General features: G+C 51.4%; 1 protein-coding gene across 3 annotated transcripts in view; it reads left to right on the forward strand.

The window, feature by feature from the left end:
* Positions 1-16,532, forward strand: part of c7h5orf34 (chromosome 7 C5orf34 homolog) — a 52,728-nt gene extending 36,196 nt beyond the window's left edge. The window contains exons 13-14 of one of the 3 annotated variants that reach the window (XM_052020348.1): positions 73-285; positions 8,030-8,209. In XM_052020348.1, the coding sequence (XP_051876308.1) occupies positions 73-285; positions 8,030-8,133 (317 nt within the window). In that variant the 3' untranslated portion in view covers positions 8,134-8,209. Of the gene's footprint in view, positions 1-72; positions 648-8,029; positions 8,210-16,421 lie in introns of those variants that run through there. The other 2 variants (XM_052020347.1, XM_052020346.1) reach the window with 2 other exon arrangements.
* The last annotated feature ends 1,852 nt before the right edge of the window (positions 16,533-18,384 follow it).

Raw genomic sequence — 18,384 nt, forward strand, 5'->3', positions numbered from 1 at the left:
AATTGTAAAATCCACAGCCTTGTTCCTAGTTGATCAATCCCACTGAGTTTTCTTTAACACACATGCCTGTAGTTCTGCTGGAGAACTCCAACTGTCTGAAGCGAGAGTCCTCGTCATGCGCTGGTCCTGTCGCTCAGCAGCCCACGGCAATGACCAGCTCCTCGCAGGGAGAGGAAGGTTGGAGCGTCGAGGGAGCACTGAGGCAGACGGGCAGGGCAATCCAAGATATCGAGCTGCTGCTGGAGGCAAACCAGAAAGTGCGGAGAGGAAAATCAGCTGAGAGAGGTGAAGGATTGGGCACTGTCGGGGAAACAAAGGGGTGCAGTGGATAACAGATCAGTGTAGGGAGGTGTCCCTGAGTCTGCTTGACGTGTGGAAGGCCACGTCAAAAAACTTAACGCGGGGAACTTGTTTGGTTACCTTGTTGGTCACTGCGTCTTCAAGACGTGTCATAAACTTCAGGACAATGGACTATCCGTCTGATGACCGTCCACTCTTTTGATTCCACGTGTTTGTGATGTGCTCCTGGCGTTTAAAAGATGCAGTCGCCACAGAGGCGAGGGTTCTGAGACTGTGGGGGGAGAAAGAATTGTCAACATATTGGATCAAAACCCTCTGCCAGTGGAGAGGGGAGATACCAGGGTAAAGAGGAGAGGTGGTGGGGAGGGCGGTGGGGGGGGACGAAACGGGCCAGTAGGTGATTGGTGGACCAATGAGGGGAGAAGAATGGGGTATGGGGTAGTAGGGAGACAGAGGCAGGTGGGTGACAGGCAGAGGCAGACTAAAGAAAGACAGACGGAGCCAGGTGGAGACGGCTGGTTCCAAGGTAGTGATACTCTGCACTTCCAGTTCAGCTGCACAGACAGTGGATGGGATCCTTCACCTTGCAGTGACCATGAGGGTGGGCACTGGCTGCTTGAGTAGGAAGGCTGTGGGGTTACATTGCTATTCTGAAGCTGCAGTGGGTAGTCCAGGCCAGAGCTGTGGGGAGGTTTTACCAGGATTTAGGAGCTGAGTTACAAGAAGAGGTGGCGTAGACTAGGATTATCCCCTGGGATGTGGGGAGATTGAGGGGTGACCTGATAGAGATGTATAAGATAGTCATGAGGGGAATAGACATGATGAAAGCACATAGTTTTTTCCCCAGGGAGGGGGTGTTAAAAACAAGGTGGCATAGGTTGTCAGAAGGGAGAGATTGAAAAGGGGCATCAGGGGCAGCTTCTTCATGCAAAGGGTGGTGTGCATTTGGAGCGACCTGCCAAAAACAGTGGATGAGATGGGCACATTAGCAACATTTGAAAGCCATCGAGAGGTTTAGAGGGCTATAGACTAGCTCGCTGGGGGATACAGTCGGCATGGACGAGTTGGGCTGAAGGGCCTGTTTCTGTGCTGTTAGACTCTGTGATTCTGTGACTGCAGTGCAGAGATGCAGAGACATCTTTCAGATGAGAAGTGGAAGAACATCTGCCCTCCGGTGGATCCCACAGACATTGCGTGGAAGAGCGGGGGTGTTCTTGCTGGCCAGTGTTTATCCTTCAACTAACATCACTTTAGTAAAGAAATCTGGCAGCTTCCTGCAACAATAACCACACGGAAAAATCTCCCTGGTCGAAGAGTGCTCCAGACACACTGATGTGAGTGAATCCATGCTGTTTCTAGTAACATGCACCAGCTGGTGTGTCATGTGTAGACCTGTCCCCCGCATCCATCTTCTGGGCCATGTAGAAAGTAATCACAGTAGCTGATTTTGCACAATGGGATTCCACCAGTGCACTAACGGTCATTTGAGGGCAGGAAGTTGTCTGTAATCCATCCTCGCCGTTTGAGAGGGAAGTGGGATTTTTGTACTCGTTTGAAACAGCCTGTCAGATGGCAGCTCACATTTATATAGTTTTTTCTCAGGGTAGGAGAGTCTAAAACTAGAGGGCATAGGCTTAAGATGAGAGGAAAAAGATTTGAAGGGACCTGAGGGGCAAGTTTTTCCACAGAGCGTGGTCCGTATATGGAACGAGCTGCCAGGGGGAGCTGTAGTGGGTACAATTACAACGTTTAAAAGACACTTGGGCAAGTTCATGGATAGAGTGATGGAGTTAGACAGCATGACGACAAGCCCTTCAACCCAACTCGTCCATGCCAGCTGTGTTGCCCAGCGAGCTCGTCCCATCTGCCCATAGAGTAGATGTACGTGGGCAGGGAAGGTTTAGAGGGATATGGGCCAAACGCAGACAATTAGGATTAGTGTGGGTAGATATCTTGGTTGGCATGGACAATTTGGGCAAAGGGGCTGCGCCCATGCTTTAATACTCTGTGAATCTATATAACGAATAATTCCAGTTTGCAAAACCCTCCCTGTGCATGGTTGAAGCTTCCCAGCTCTGCGAAATAATTGGGGATTCCTTCAGCGAGAGGGTAGGAGGAATTTCCTACTTAAGAATGTCTTCTTACTGAAGTGGGGCGGCAGGGGAGGCTGCTCTTCGAAGTAACTAGTGAGTGGTTTGTGTCTTGGAATAAGATTTCATATAAATGCAATCCATTCTTGTGGTGTCTCTTGCACTTTGAGAACATTGGCTTCAAACTGTAGTGTCTCAATAGGAGAAGTTAAAGCACATGTTTTTGATGTCACATTTGTATTATGCATACTAATGGTCTTTACAATTTCTCTGTAATTTGCACTGTTCCATCCCTCTTATGGTGAATAAAGTGTGGGGGGTGATTTATTTCAAACCACTTAATGTAATGGTGAGATGCTGGATCCTGCTACAGCCCATGTTTTGTCCAACAGCTTGAATACACAGTGGAAAAGGTTTGGATGTTCATGAAAAGGGAATGTTATGCAGTTGTCTCTAGGAGACGTACTCAGTTGCTGGGTGTGTCAGGGTAACATTGGATTAACAGCACAGAACAGGCCATTTGCTGTAATTGAGCCATCCCACATTCATGTTCCACTCTACTTAAAATCCATCCACATATCCTTCAAATTCTTGTGATTATCTAGCTTCCCCTTAAATATATCAGTGCTACCTGTTCAATTATTCATTGTGAGTACAAGTTGCGCACTTACACTACTCAATGGATAAAGACATTTTCCTGTAGTTTCTCTTGGCCATTGCCGGGGGTCTGTGTGGTGCAAGTACCACACTCAGCTCAAGCCTGAATACTCTCCGATGGATAGGGGACTGCATTATTATCTGAGGAACAGTGAACAGCATTTGGCTGTGCAGTCATCGACAGACATCCCTGTGTGATGAAGGGAAGGCCGCTGATGGAGCACATGGTTAGTCAAGAACACCATCCACCTGTAGCAATGTCCTGGGGCTCAGCTATCAACCAACAACCACCACCACCATGCAATGAGCAGAAATGGAGGATTCCTCCCCTTCCCCCGACTTTTCATTGACCAGTTTTACTCTAGGACTCTGAAATGCAAACACCTCCATATGACCTTTATTGCAAGGGGACTGGAGTGCAGAAGTAAGGACCTCTGGTTGCAGTGTGACTGTACCTGGACTGCTGTAGAGTTTTGGTCTCAGTATCTAAGGATGCTTGCCTTGGATGCAGTGCAGGTAAGACTCAGTAAGGTTGCTCTATCCTCACTGGAGTTTGGAAAAATGAGAGGAGATCTCATGGGATGATTCAGGGATGCACTGAGGTGTCGGGGTGCATGGATCAAAGGTGGATAAGCAGAGCTATGGTGCATCATCTATCATCCAATTGAATGGTCTGTGCTATTTCTACTTTTATTTATAACTATGAGGTGTGTGTTAGTATTGTTTTATTATTGTCACTTGTACCGAGGTACAGTGAAAAGCTTGACTTACTAACCGATCGTACAGGTCAATTCATTACACAGTGCAGTTACATTGAGTTAGTACAGGTGCATTGATGTAGTACGGGTAAAAAGAAAAACAGTACAGAGTAAAGTGTCACAGCTACAGAGAAAGTGCAGTGCAATAAGGTGCAATGTGGAATTGTATGGCAGAGATGCACCTTATTGGAAAATGATCAGAATCAGGTTTATTGTCACTGACTTATGACGTGGAATTTGTTGTTTTGTGGCAGCAGTACAGTGCAAATACATAAAAATTACAGAATTAAAAAATAGTGCAAAAAAACAACAAAGTAGTGTTCATGGGCCGTTCAGAAATCTGATGGTAGAGAGGGAAAAGCTGTTCTTAATTGTTGAGATTGGGTCATCAGGCTTCTGTACCTCCTCCCTGATGGTAGTAATGAGAAGAGGGCACGTCCTGGGTGGTGACTGTCAGTGATGGATGCCGCCTCATTGATGCGCTGCCTCTTGAAATGTCCTCGATGGTGGGGAGGGTTGTGTCCGTGATGGAGCTGGCTGAGTCTACAACACTCTGCAGCCTCTTGCGATCCTGTGCATTGGAGCCTCCATACCAGGCGGTGATGCAACCGGTCAGAATGCTCTCCACCGTACATCTGTAGAAATTTGGAAGAGTCTTTGGTGACATAGCAGATCAATTCTTATTTCTCAAAATATGGGAATGTAGAGGGTTCCAGGGGACACGAGGTGAGTGGGATGGAAAGGATTGATGAATAGAGAGAGAGATAGGACCTTATAAAGAATGGTTGAAATACACAGCAGTAAAGGATTGGAAACATGCAACTGCAGAGCTGAAATCTGGAGCACAAACAATCTGCTCAAGTTCAAGTTTATTGTCATTGGCATACATAAACGCTGTAACAGTTTTTTGCAGCAGTGGTAACAGTGCATTACAAAATTATACAGAACAACAAACTAAACCTCAACATTAGGGCAAGTTGAGAGAGAAAAAAGAAATACATTCCGGGGTAGTGTTAGGGTTTTCGGTCGGTTAAGAACCTGAGCAGATGTATCTCCCGCCTGATGGCAGCATCGAGGAGAGGGCACGGCCCGGATGGTGGGGGTCCCTGATGATGGATGTCGCCTTCCTGAGACATCGCCTCTTGTAGATGTCCTCGATGGTGGGGAGAGCTGTACCCGTGATGGAGCTGGCTGAGTCCCACCGCTCTCTGTGGTCTCTTGTGTTCCTGTGCATTGGAGCTCCCATCCCAGGCTGTGGCGCAACCAGTCAGGATGCTTCCCACTGTGGATCTGTAGAAGTTTGTCAGAGTTTTCGATGACACGCTAAAACTTCTAAGAAAGTAGAGACACTGGCATGCCATCTTCTGGGTCGAACAACATCTGCAGGGGGAGAGGAATTGTTGACATTTCAGGTCAAAACCCTGCATCAGAGCTAAAGTTGGAGAGGGAAGGTAGCCGGTGTAAAGAGGAGATGGGGAGGGGTGAGGTGGGATCCGGGAGGTGATTGGTGGACCGCGGAGGGGTGGAGGATGACAGGCAGATGGAGCCAGGGTTACCATTAGACATGACTGATGAATAGTACACAGAGGTTCAGGGATATGGGACCAGAATGGGGTGAGAGAGGAAAAAGGGGGGTCAGAATTAAAGAACGGAAAAGGAATGTGCTTGCTGGTTCCCTTCCAGTTGCTTTTTTTTAACAACTTGAGGTGGTGTTGCTTCTAATTCGGGGTAGGAGCCATTCTCTGTGTGGTTGGCAGTTTTCTCCAGCAGATGTGTGGTGTGGCTCTGGCTCCCCCATCCAGACTGTGTTTTCTGCCTTCTGGCTCTATTCTCTGGCTGTAAGCTCGGCATTTCTGGCTCCATTTTACTTTCTGCCTTGGCTCTGCTTCTCGGGTGATGTTACAGCCCCCTCTCCAAACTATGAGACAACTGGACTGGTTTATGTAGGAATGCAGACAGTTGTGTGCAGTCATTCGCTCTGTACCACGGCCATCCAGATTCATCAGCCACATCCTCATTTACTGCTGCACTGTGCAGATAGCCTACACTCCAGAGCCTAAATGCCCATCTCGTAATATTCTGTTCAGTTTCAGTCACCCTGTAAGATAAGATATCTTTATCGGTCACATGTACATCGAAACACACAGTGAAATGCATCTTCTGAGTGTTCTGGGGGCAGCCCGCAAGTGTCGCCACGCTTCCGGCGCCAACATAGCACGCCCACAACTTCCTAACCTATACATTTTTTGGAATTTGGGAGGAAACTGGAGCACCCGGAGGAAACCCACGCAGACATGGGGAGAACATACAAACTCCTTACAGACAGCAGTGGAAATTGAACCTGGGTCGCTGGTGCTGTAAAGTGTTACGCTAACCACTACACTACTGTCATAGGAAAGATGCCATTAAGCTGGAAAGAGCGCAGAGGGGGTTTACGAGGATGTTGCCGGGACTGAGTTATGGAGAGAGGTTGAGCGAGTTGGGACTTCATTCATTGGAGCATAGGAGAATGAGGGGTGATCTTATAGAGGTGCATAAAATCATGTGGGGCATAGATAGGGCACAGTCTTTTTCCCAGGGTTGAGGAACGAAGAACTAGAGGGCATAAGTGTAAGGTGAGAGGAAAGAGATTTAATAGGAACGTTTTCACCCAGAGGGTGGTCAGTATATGGAATGAGCTGCCAGAGGAAGTGGTTGGTGCAGTGACATTAACAACATTTAAAAGGCACTTGGACAGGTACATGGATAGGAAAGGTTTAGAGGGATATGGGCCAAACGTGAACAAATGGGACCAGCTTAGATGGGAATGGACATGGACCAGTTGGGCCAAAGGGCCTGTTTCCATGCTGTGTGACTCTGCACTGCTCGATATCTGGAAGACCATACTTTAATCAGAACAGGAGATTGAGATTGGTGCTCCCTGTGCAGTGTGCAGAGGTTGCTGGGAATATGACACTAAATACCCATAAATGACTCGGCCCTTAAAGACCGAAGCAGCTTTTAACCAGAGGCTGAGACCTATTGTGGCTCAGTTAAAGGCCCTGATGTTCCCTGGGCTTCTTCTGGAGATTGCATCTTTCTCCTAGTGGTTGTCTTTACCCTATCTCCCCATCATCCTGCTCTGCTCCCTATACACACATGACCATGTGGCTAAGCACAGCTCCAATGCCATCTTCAAATTTGCTGACGCCACCACTGTTGTTGGACGAATCACAGACGGCGATGAGCCAGCTTGCCAGAGCAAGACAGGACACCTGGGTGAGTGGTGCTGCAACAACAACCTCTCGCTCAACGTCAGCAAAACTAAAGAGCTGATTGTTGACTTCAGGAAGGGGAAGGAGGGTGAACATGCGCCAGTCTACATTGAGGGATCAGAGGTGGAGAGAGTCAGTGGCTTTAAATTCCTGGGCGTTAACATATCGGACGACCTGTCCTGGGCCCAGCACATGGATGCAATCATAAGGAAAGCGCGTCAACGTCTTTACTTTCTTAGGAGATTTGGTTGTCACTGAACACTCTAATAAACTTCTACAGATGTACTGTTAAGAGTATCCTGACTGGTTGCATCACGGTCTGGGACGGCAATTCAAATACGCAGGAACATAAGCAGCTGCAGAGTAGTGGACTCAGCCCAATACATCACGGGCACATCCCTCCCCACCATCGGGAGTATCTACAGGAGGTGCTGCCTCAAGAAAGCAACATCCATTATCAAAGATCCCCCACCATCCGGGCCATGCCATCTTCTCACAGCTCCCATCGGGCAGGAGGTACAGAAGCCTGAAGTCCCACACCACCAGGTTCAGGAACAGCTACTTCCCTTCAACCATTCGGTTCTTGAACCAACCGGCACAACCCTAATCGCTGCAGTTTAGCAACACTGATCACTTTGCACTAAAATGAACTTTTTGTCCTAAGTGTGTTCTTTCTTGGAAAATTGTGTATAATTTATGTTTAATTTATGTTTTTCCTGTGAATGCTGCTTATCTGATGCTCTGTGCCGGTGATGCTGCTGCAGATAAGCTTTTCATTGCACCTGTGCACACATGGACTTGAGTCTGACAATAAACTCGACTTTGAATTTGACTCTCACTTTAAATACATGCCCACTAATCCTTTCCACAACTTTCTCTCTCTTCCCTCCCTCCTCTCTGTTGCCCCATTGCACCCCCACTCCAAATCTATGATGCCCTCTCTGACCCCACTCTCCTTACTTTCACCCAGGACTTGAAGCATGTCCGACAGTCCTCCCACGATCCTCACCAGATCAGCTGCAACTTCTGGGATCTTCCTCTGGCTCCACTCTGCAGTGCTGGGAGGGTTACTGAAGAAACGTCATCACACATGCCATTCCCAGCTTGGCATAGGTGGAATTCTGGTCCAACAGAACAAACCAGGGGGATGTTAGCCCTGTTTCTATCCTCACAGATGCTGCATGACCTGCTGGGTATTTGCAGCATTTTTTTTTTCGTTTTTATTCTCGAGTTTTGTGGGTTATGGCTTGACCTGATGTATTAGGTGGAGAGATTCACTTGGGCTTTGTCATCAGCCCTTCAAATCAGCAACCTTCGCCACATTAAGCTCATGGGCAGCAGGAACAGGGGAATGCCTGCATCATTTCAGTGTTCCTCTCCAAGTCACACATCAGCCTCACATCTCGGCACGGCAACTGCTCTGCCCATGACTGCAAGAAGCTGCAGAGAGTTGTGGGCACAGCTCAGCACTTCACAGAAACCAGCTTCCCCTCCATGGACTCTGTCTATACTTCTCGCTGCCTCGGTAAAGCAGCCAACATAATCAAAGACCCCAACCACCCTGGACGTTCTCTCTTCTCCCCCCTCCCATCGGGCAGAAGATACAAAAGCCTGAAAGCCCCTACCACCAGGCTCAAGGACAGCTTCTATCCAGTTGTTATAAGACTATTGAACAGTCCCCTTGTACGATAAGATGGACTCTTGACCTCACAATCTACCTCGTCGTGGCCTTGCACCTTATTGTCTGCCTCCACTGCACTTTCTCTGGAACTGTAACACTTTATTCTGCATTCTGTTATTGTTTTCCCCTGTACTACCTCAATGCACTGATGTGATGAAATGATCTGTATGGATGGCATGCAGAACAAAGTTTTCACTGTACCTCGGTACATGTGACAATAATAAACCAATTCACCAATTTAAGTTTAGCCTGAGGATCATATCAACTATTGGTTCATTGTCACTGAGCCAATATCCTGGAACTTCCCAACACTACTGTGGGGGTGTCTTCACCAGCACTGTTGCTGTGAGAGAGGTCAGGCAGGGTGTCCTGCAGCGAATGACTCAGCTCCTCACCAGCACTGTTGCTGTGAGAAAGGTCAGGCAGGGTGTCCTGCAGCGAATGACTCAGCTCCTGACTATCCAAAGCTTCACCATCTACAAGTCATTAAAGTCACAGCACAGAAGTGAGCCTTTCAGCCGATCTTATTCATACCACCATCCACTGGCTATCTACGTATATGCCCCATTTTCCAACTCTTGGCTCTTAGCTTCTCTGAGTGTTTCAAGTACATCTACTCTTCCCATTGACTTGGGAAAGCAGCCAACATAATCAAAGACCCCACCCACCCTGGACATTCTCTCTTCTCCCCCCCTCCCATCGGGCAGAAGATACAAAAGCCTGAAAACGCGTATCACCAGGTTCAAGGACAGCTTCTATCCTGCTGTTGTCAGACTCTTGAATGGACCTCTCACACGCTAAAGATGAACGATCTCTCAATCTACCATAGAACAGAACAATACAGCACAATACAGGCCCTTCGGCCCACCATGTTGTGCTGCCCTTCAAACCACACCTAGGACTATCTAACCCCTTCCTCCCACATATCCCTCTATCTTAAATTCCTCTATATACTTACCTAACAATTTCTCGAACTTGTCCAATGTATCAGCCTCCACCACCACCCCAGGCAGCGCATTCCATGCACCAACCACTCTCTGGGTGAAAAACCTCTCTCTGACATCTCCCTTGAACTTCCCACCCATTACCTTAAAGCCATGTCCTCTTGTTTTGAGCATTGGCGCCCTGGGAAAGAGGTGCTGGCTGTCCACTCTATCTATTCCTCTCAATATCTTGTATACCTCTATCATGTCTCCCCTCATCCTCCTCCTCTCCAATGAGTAAAGCCCTAGCTCCTTTAGTCTATCCTCATAATGCATACTCTCCAAACCAGGCAGCATCCTGGTAAATCTCCTCTGCACCCTTTCCAACACCTCCACCTCCTTCCTATAATGAGGCGATCAGAACTGGACACAGTACTCTTAAGTGTGGCCTAACCAGAGTTTTGTAAAGCTGCATCATCGCTTCGCGGCTCTTAAACTCAGTCCCCCGATTTATGAAAGCTAACATCCCATAAGCTTTCTTAACTACCCTGTCTACCTGTGAGGTGACTTTCAGTGATCTGTGGATATGAACCCCCAGATCCCTCTGCTCCTCTACACTGCCCAGAATCCTGCCATTTACCTTGTACTCCACCTTGGAGTTTGAGTTTGTCCTTCCAAAGTGTACAACCTCACACTTCTCTGGATTGAACTCCATCTGCCACTTGTCAGCCCCCCCCCCCCCCCCCCCCCCCCCCCCCCCCCCCCCCCCCCCCCCCCCCCCCCCCCCCCCCCCCCCCCCCCCCCCCCCCCCCCCCCCCCCCCCCCCCCCCCCCCCCCCCCCCCCCCCCCCCCCCCCCCCCCCCCCCCCCCCCCCCCCCCCCCCCCCCCCCCCCCCCCCCCCCCCCCCCCCCCCCCCCCCCCCCCCCCCCCCCCCCCCCCCCCCCCCCCCCCCCCCCCCCCCCCCCCCCCCCCCCCCCCCCCCCCCCCCCCCCCCCCCCCCCCCCCCCCCCCCCCCCCCCCCCCCCCCCCCCCCCCCCCCCCCCCCCCCCCCCCCCCCCCCCCCCCCCCCCCCCCCCCCCCCCCCCCCCCCCCCCCCCCCCCCCCCCCCCCCCCCCCCCCCCCCCCCCCCCCCCCCCCCCCCCCCCCCCCCCCCCCCCCCCCCCCCCCCCCCCCCCCCCCCCCCCCCCCCCCCCCCCCCCCCCCCCCCCCCCCCCCCCCCCCCCCCCCCCCCCCCCCCCCCCCCCCCCCCCCCCCCCCCCCCCCCCCCCCCCCCCCCCCCCCCCCCCCCCCCCCCCCCCCCCCCCCCCCCCCCCCCCCCCCCCCCCCCCCCCCCCCCCCCCCCCCCCCCCCCCCCCCCCCCCCCCCCCCCCCCCCCCCCCCCCCCCCCCCCCCCCCCCCCCCCCCCCCCCCCCCCCCCCCCCCCCCCCCCCCCCCCCCCCCCCCCCCCCCCCCCCCCCCCCCCCCCCCCCCCCCCCCCCCCCCCCCCCCCCCCCCCCCCCCCCCCCCCCCCCCCCCCCCCCCCCCCCCCCCCCCCCCCCCCCCCCCCCCCCCCCCCCCCCCCCCCCCCCCCCCCCCCCCCCCCCCCCCCCCCCCCCCCCCCCCCCCCCCCCCCCCCCCCCCCCCCCCCCCCCCCCCCCCCCCCCCCCCCCCCCCCCCCCCCCCCCCCCCCCCCCCCCCCCCCCCCCCCCCCCCCCCCCCCCCCCCCCCCCCCCCCCCCCCCCCCCCCCCCCCCCCCCCCCCCCCCCCCCCCCCCCCCCCCCCCCCCCCCCCCCCCCCCCCCCCCCCCCCCCCCCCCCCCCCCCCCCCCCCCCCCCCCCCCCCCCCCCCCCCCCCCCCCCCCCCCCCCCCCCCCCCCCCCCCCCCCCCCCCCCCCCCCCCCCCCCCCCCCCCCCCCCCCCCCCCCCCCCCCCCCCCCACCCCCCCCCCCCCCCCCCCCCCCCCCCCCCCCCCCCCCCCCCCCCCCCCCCCCCCCCCCCCCCCCCCCCCCCCCCCCCCCCCCCCCCCCCCCCCCCCCCCCCCCCCCCCCCCCCCCCCCCCCCCCCCCCCCCCCCCCCCCCCCCCCCCCCCCCCCCCCCCCCCCCCCCCCCCCCCCCCCCCCCCCCCCCCCCCCCCCCCCCCCCCCCCCCCCCCCCCCCCCCCCCCCCCCCCCCCCCCCCCCCCCCCCCCCCCCCCCCCCCCCCCCCCCCCCCCCCCCCCCCCCCCCCCCCCCCCCCCCCCCCCCCACCCCCCCCCACCCCCCCAGCTTGCATCCTATCAATATCCCTCTGCAAGCTTCGACAGCCCTCCACACTATCCACAACACCACTGATCTTTGTGCCATCTGCAAACTTGCTAACCCAGCCTTCCCCCCCTCATCTAAGCCGTTAATAAATATCACAAAAAGTAGAGGTCCCAGAACCGATCCCTGTGGGACACCACTAGTCACAGCCCTCCAATCCGAATGCACTCCCTCCACCACAACCCTCTGCTTTCTACAGGCAAGCCAATTCTGAATCCACACGGCCAAGCCTCCCTGGATCCCTTGGCCTCTGACCTTCTGAAGAAGCCTACCATGCGGAACCTTGTCAAACGCCTTACTAAAATCCATGTAGACCACATCCACTGCACTACCCTCATCAATCTTCCTGGTCACCTTCTCAAAGAACCTATCAGGCTTGTGAGGCAAGGTCTTCCCTTCACAAAGCCATGCTGGCTGTCCCTAATCAGTCCATGATTCTCTAAATGCTCATAGATCCTATCTCTTAGAATCCTTTCTAACAGCTTACCCACCACAGACGTAAGGATCACCGGCCTGTAATTCCCTGGACTATCCCTACTACCTATCTTGAATAAGGGGACAACATTCGCCACCCTCCAATACCATCCCCGTGGACAACAAGGACTCAAAGGTCCTATCCTAATCTACCTCGTCATAGCCCTTGCACTTTATTTGTCTGCCTGCACTGCACTTTCTCTGTAACTGTAACACTTTATTCTGCATTCTGTTTTCCTTTTTACTACCTCGATGTACTTATGTACGGAATAATCTGTCTGGATGGCATGCACACAAAAGCTTTTCACTGTATCTCGGTACACGTGACAATAATAAACTAATTCCAGTTCCAATAAGCCAATCTTTCTGACAGTGTGTTCTAGATTCCAATCACCCTGTGGGTTAAAAAAAATACTTCAAATCCTGTCTAAATTTCCCACCCTTTACCTTAAACCTATGCCCTCTGGTTATAGAGATCTGCATTGGGAGAAGTTTCTCTTATCTACCTTCGTAATTTTTTACATCAACCAGGTCCCCCCTCAGCCTACTCTACCCCACAGAAAACAAACCCAGCCTCTCCAGTCTCTCCTCATAACTGAACCGATCCATCCCAGACAACGTCCTGGTGAATCTCCTCAGTACCCTCTCCTGTGCATTTATATCCTTCCTATGGCGTGGTGACCACAACTGTACACGGGACTCCAGCTGTGGTCTAACCAATGTTTTATAAAGTTGTACCATATCCTCCCTGCTTTATATTCTATGCCCCAGCGAAGTAACGCAAATAACCTGTAGAGTTTCTTAACCACGTTAGTCAAAGTCGAGTTTATTGTCACACGCACAAGTACATGTATGTACGGGTGCAATGAAAAACTTACTTGCAGCAGCATCACAGGCACAGAGCATCAGATAAGCAGCATTCACAAGAAAAACATAAATTATGTGCAATTTTTACAAGAAAGAACAAAATTAGAACAAAAAAGCATAAAGTCCATTTTAGTGCAAAGTGATCAAAGTGGTCATGGTGTTGCTAAACTGTAGTGATTAGGGTTGTGCCGGTTGGTTCAAGAACCGTATGGTTGAAGGGAAGTAGCTGTTCCTGAACCTGGTGGTGTGGGACTTCAGGCTTCTGTACCTCCTGCCCAATGGTAGCTGTGAGAAGATGGCATGGCCCGGAAATCTATATGTGCCTTCAGGTATTATTGGACACGTACACCAAGGTCTTTCTGTTCTTCAGTACCTCCAAAAGTCTTGCTATTTGTGTATATCCAAGTCTTATTAATCTTCCCAAAATGCATCAGTTTACAGTTTTCAGGATTAAATTTCATCCTCCATTCCTCTGCCAGCCTTACCAACTCATCAGTCTTGTTCTGTAACTGGAAACTACTGTCCTCACTATCAACAACGCCAACAATTTTTGAAACTCAAAAAATCTGCAGATGCTGGAAATCTGAAATAAAAACAAAATGCTGGAAACACTCAGCAGGTCCGTCAGCGTCTGTGGAGAGAGGAACGGTCAATGGTTCAGTTCAGATGAAGGGTTACAAACCTGAAACGGTGGCAGTTTCTCTTTCCAAAGATACTTCCTGACCTGCTGACTTCTTCCAGCATTTCCTGGCTCTATACCTCAAAAACTTTCATGCTATCTGCAGACTTATGAATCATTTCTTAAAATCACATCCAGATTGTTAAGGTGTAAAACCCCAGCACCAATCCCTGTGGTACGTCACTGGTCACTGGCCTCCAATCACAGAAATAACTGTTGACCATCACCCTCTGCCTCCTTTCACCAAGCCAATTTTCAATCTAATTCACCAAATAGTTCTGAATCCTATGGGCTTTTGTCACCACCTGTTACGTATTACCACCACTTAGAGTCATAGAGCAATACAGCGCGGATACAGGCCCTTCAGCCCAACCAGTCCATGCCAACCACGGTGCCCCACGGTGCCACCCAGCTAGTCCCAATTTCCTGCATTCAGTCCATATCCCTCCAGGCCCCGCCCCTCCATGTACCTATCCAAGTGCTTCTTAAATGACACTGTTGTACCTGCCTCACCCACTTCCTCTGGCAGCTCGTTCCATATACTCACCACGCTCTGCGTGAAAAAGTTGTTGCTCAAGTCCTTTTTAAATCTTTCCCCTCTCACCCTGAATCTATGCCCCATAGTTCTGGGCTCCCCTACCCTGGGGGAAAGACTGTTACCATCCACCTTATCTATGTCCATCATGATTTTATAAACTACCATAATGTCGCCCCTCATTCTCCTACGCTCCAAGGAATAAAGACCCAGCCTGGCCAACCTCTCCCTATAACTCAGGCCCTCCAGTCCTGGCAACATCCTCATAGATCTTCTCTGCACTCTTTCCAGTTTAACCACATCTTTCCTATAACAGGGTGACAAAACTGTCCACAGTACTCCAAGTGCGGCCTCAGCAACGACCTATACAACTGCAACATAACGTCCCAACTCCTGTACTCAATGCCTGACTGATGAGAGTAGTACCAACAACTCTCTAAAGCTCAACACCATCCAGGACAAAGCAGCCTGCTTAATTAATGCCCCATTCACCAACCTACCAAGGGCCTGAATTATAGGGAGAGGTTGGACAGGCTAGGACTTGAAAATCATGAGGGGCCTAGACAGGCTGAATGCACTCAGTCTCTTCCCCAGGGTTGGGGAACCAAGAACTAGAGGGCATCGGTTTAAGGTGAGAGGGAAGAGATTTAATAGGAACCTGAGGGACAACTTTTTTACACAAACAGTGGTACCTATCTGGAACGAGCTGCCAGAGGGAGTGGTTGAGGCAGGTACAATAACAACTTGTAATAGACTGTTGGACGGGTACATGGATAAGAAAGGTTTAGAGGGATATGGGCCAAACACTGACAAACGGGACTAGTTTGGGTGGGGTATCTTGGTCGGAATGGACCAGTTGGGCTGAAGGGACTGTTTCTGTGCTGTATAACTCTATGACTCTATCTAGTGCCATCTATAAAATACACAGCAGTTGTTTATCAGGCTACTCTGACATACCCCCCAAACCCAAGCTCTCCGCCATCAAGAAGGATAAGGGTTCAGTGACATATACGAACACCATTCTCTGCAGGTTCCCCTGCAAGTCACACACCATCCTAACTTATATTGTCACTTGGCCTCCCCTATCCTGGAACTCCCCTACCTCACCTTCTCAAGGGCAGCTAGGGATGGGGAAAAAATGCTGGCTTTGAGAGTGATAGACAGATGCTGAAAAAAAAACACGTAATAAAAAACACAGACTGTCACTGTTCAAGGAGGCAACTCACCAACACCTCTGCATCTCCTAGAAGGGCCATGGATCCTGTGATCACCATGGATGCTTACATCTTTGTGTCCTCCCCGGCCACAGGAGTGGTACCAGGGGATTGGAGGATGTCAAACGTTGTTCTCTTGTTCAAGAAAGGTAGTGGGGATAATCCTGGGAATTATAGACCAGTGAGTCTTACATCAGTGGTGGGCAAACTATTGGAGAGGATGCTTAGGGACAGGATTTACGAACATTTGGTGAAGCATAGTCTTATTGGGGATAGTCAGCATGGCTTTGTGAGGGGCAAGTCGTGCCTTATGAGCCTAATTGAGTTTTTTGGGGAGGTGACAAAACAAATAGATCAAGCTAGAGCGGTGGATGTGGTGTATATGGAGTTTAGTGAGGAGTTTGACATGGTTCCCCATGGTAGACTCATCCAGTAAGTCATGGGGCACAACCTTTCCCTCAATGTCAACAAAACAGAAGAGCTGGTCATTGACTTCAGGAAAGGGGGCGGTGTACATGCACCTGTCTACATCAATGTTTCTGAGGTCAAGAGGGTTGAGAGCTTCAAGTTCCTGGGAGTGAACATCACCAACAGCCTGTCCTGGTCAAATCACGTAGAAGCCATGGCCAAGAAAGCTCACCAGCACCTCTACTTCCTCAGGAGGCTAAAGAAATTAGGTTTCTCCCCTTTGACTCTCACCAACTTTTACAGATGCACCATAGAAAGCATCCTATCTGGATGTATCACGGCTTGGTACGGCAACTGCTCTACCCAGGACAGCAAGAAACTGCAGAGAGTTGTGGACACAGCCCAGCGCATCACGGACACCAGCCTCCCCTCCTTGGACTCTTGTCTTTACCTCTCATTGTCTTGGTGTAGCAGCCAGCATAATCAAAGACCCCACCCACCCGGGACATTCTCTCTTCTCTCCTCTTCCGTCGGTAGAAGATACAGGAGCCTGAAGGGCATGTACCACCAGACTTAAGGACAGCTTCTACCCCACTGTGATAAGACTATTGAACAGTTCCCTTATACAATGAGATGGACTCTGACCTGACGATCTACCTTGTTGTGACCTCGCACCTTATTGCACTGCACTTTCTCTGTAGCTGTGACACTCTTTACAGTTATTGTTTTTACCTGTACTACATCAATGCACTCTGTACTGACTCAATATAACTGCACTGTGTAATGAATTGACCTGTACGATCAGTTTGTAAGACAAGTTTTTCACTGTACCTCAGTACAAGTGACAATAATAAACCAATACCAATACTTGGCTGTGTGGATTTGGAATTGGCTTGCCCACAGAAGGCAGAGGGTGGTAGTAGATGGAGAGTATTCTGCCTGGAGGTTGGTGACCAGTGGTGTTCCGCAGGGATCTGTTCTGGGACCCCTGTTCTTTGTGATTTTTATAAATGACTTGGATGAGGATGTGGAAAGGTGGGTTAGTAGGTTTGCTGATAATACAAAGGTTGGAGGTGTTGTGGATAGTGTAGAAGGTTGTCGTAGATTACAACAGGACGTAGACAGGATGCAGAGTTGGGTGGAGAAGTGGCAGGTGGAGTTCAATCCGGATATGTATAAAGTGATACACTTTGTAAGATCGAACTTGAAGGTGGAGTAGAAGGTTAATGGCAGGATTCTTAGCAGTGTGGAGGAACAGAGGGATCTTGGGGTCCAAGTCCATGGATCCCTCAAAGTTGCTGTACAAGTTGATAGGGTGGTTAAGGAGACTTATGGTGTGTTGGCCTTCATTAGTCGGGGAATTGAGTTCAAGAGCTGCGAGGTAATGTTGCAGCTCTATAGAACTCTGGTTAGACCACTCTTGGAATATTGTGTTCAGTTCTGGTCACCTCATTATAGGAAGGATGTGGAAGCTTTAGAGAGGGTGTAGAGGAGATTTAGCAGGATGCTGCCTGGTTTAGAGAACATGTCTTATGAAGAAAGGTTGAACGAGCTTGGGCTTATCTCTTTGGAGCGATGCAGGATGACAGGCAACTTGATAGGGGTGTATGAGATTATGAGGGGCATAGATAGAGTGGACAGCCAGCACCTTTTCTCCAGGATGGCAATGGCCAATACCAGAGGACATTAGTTTAAGGTGATTGGAGGAAAGTTTAGGGGAGATGTCAGAGGTAGGTTCTTTACACAGAGTGGTGGGTGCATGGAATGCACTGCTGGGGGTGGTGGTAGAGGCTGATTCAATAGAGACATTTAAAAGACTTTTAGATAGGCACATGGATGTAAAATGGAGGGTTATGGGCTGTGTAGAAGGGAAGGGTTAGATTGATTGTGGAGTGGGTGTTTATATAGGTCAGCACAACATCGTGGGCCGAAGGGCCCATACTGTGCTGTACTGTTCTATGTTCTACGTTCTTCAAGGAGCTTTTAAATATCAAAGATCTGAGCAAAAGGCACAAGCATCTAGTTCAGATTGTAAAAAGTGAGGCCCTTCCAAGGTTGAGTTACTCTGTAGTGTAGGTAGATCCAGCACCGTGAGTCATCGCCCAAAGAAAATAAAACACTCACTGTTCATGGGATCGACTCGGATCAGTGAACCCAAGGAGAGACCCTGAATCATCCAGGGTTTGTAACAAAACCCTATTGTAGTTTATCTGGAATTACTTAAAGATATTTTAAATTCATTTCTGAGATATTTGTAGAGAAGGCC

This window comes from Pristis pectinata, chromosome 7 (assembly GCF_009764475.1).
Source record: "Pristis pectinata isolate sPriPec2 chromosome 7, sPriPec2.1.pri, whole genome shotgun sequence".
Taxonomy (NCBI): Eukaryota; Metazoa; Chordata; class Chondrichthyes; order Rhinopristiformes; family Pristidae; genus Pristis; species Pristis pectinata.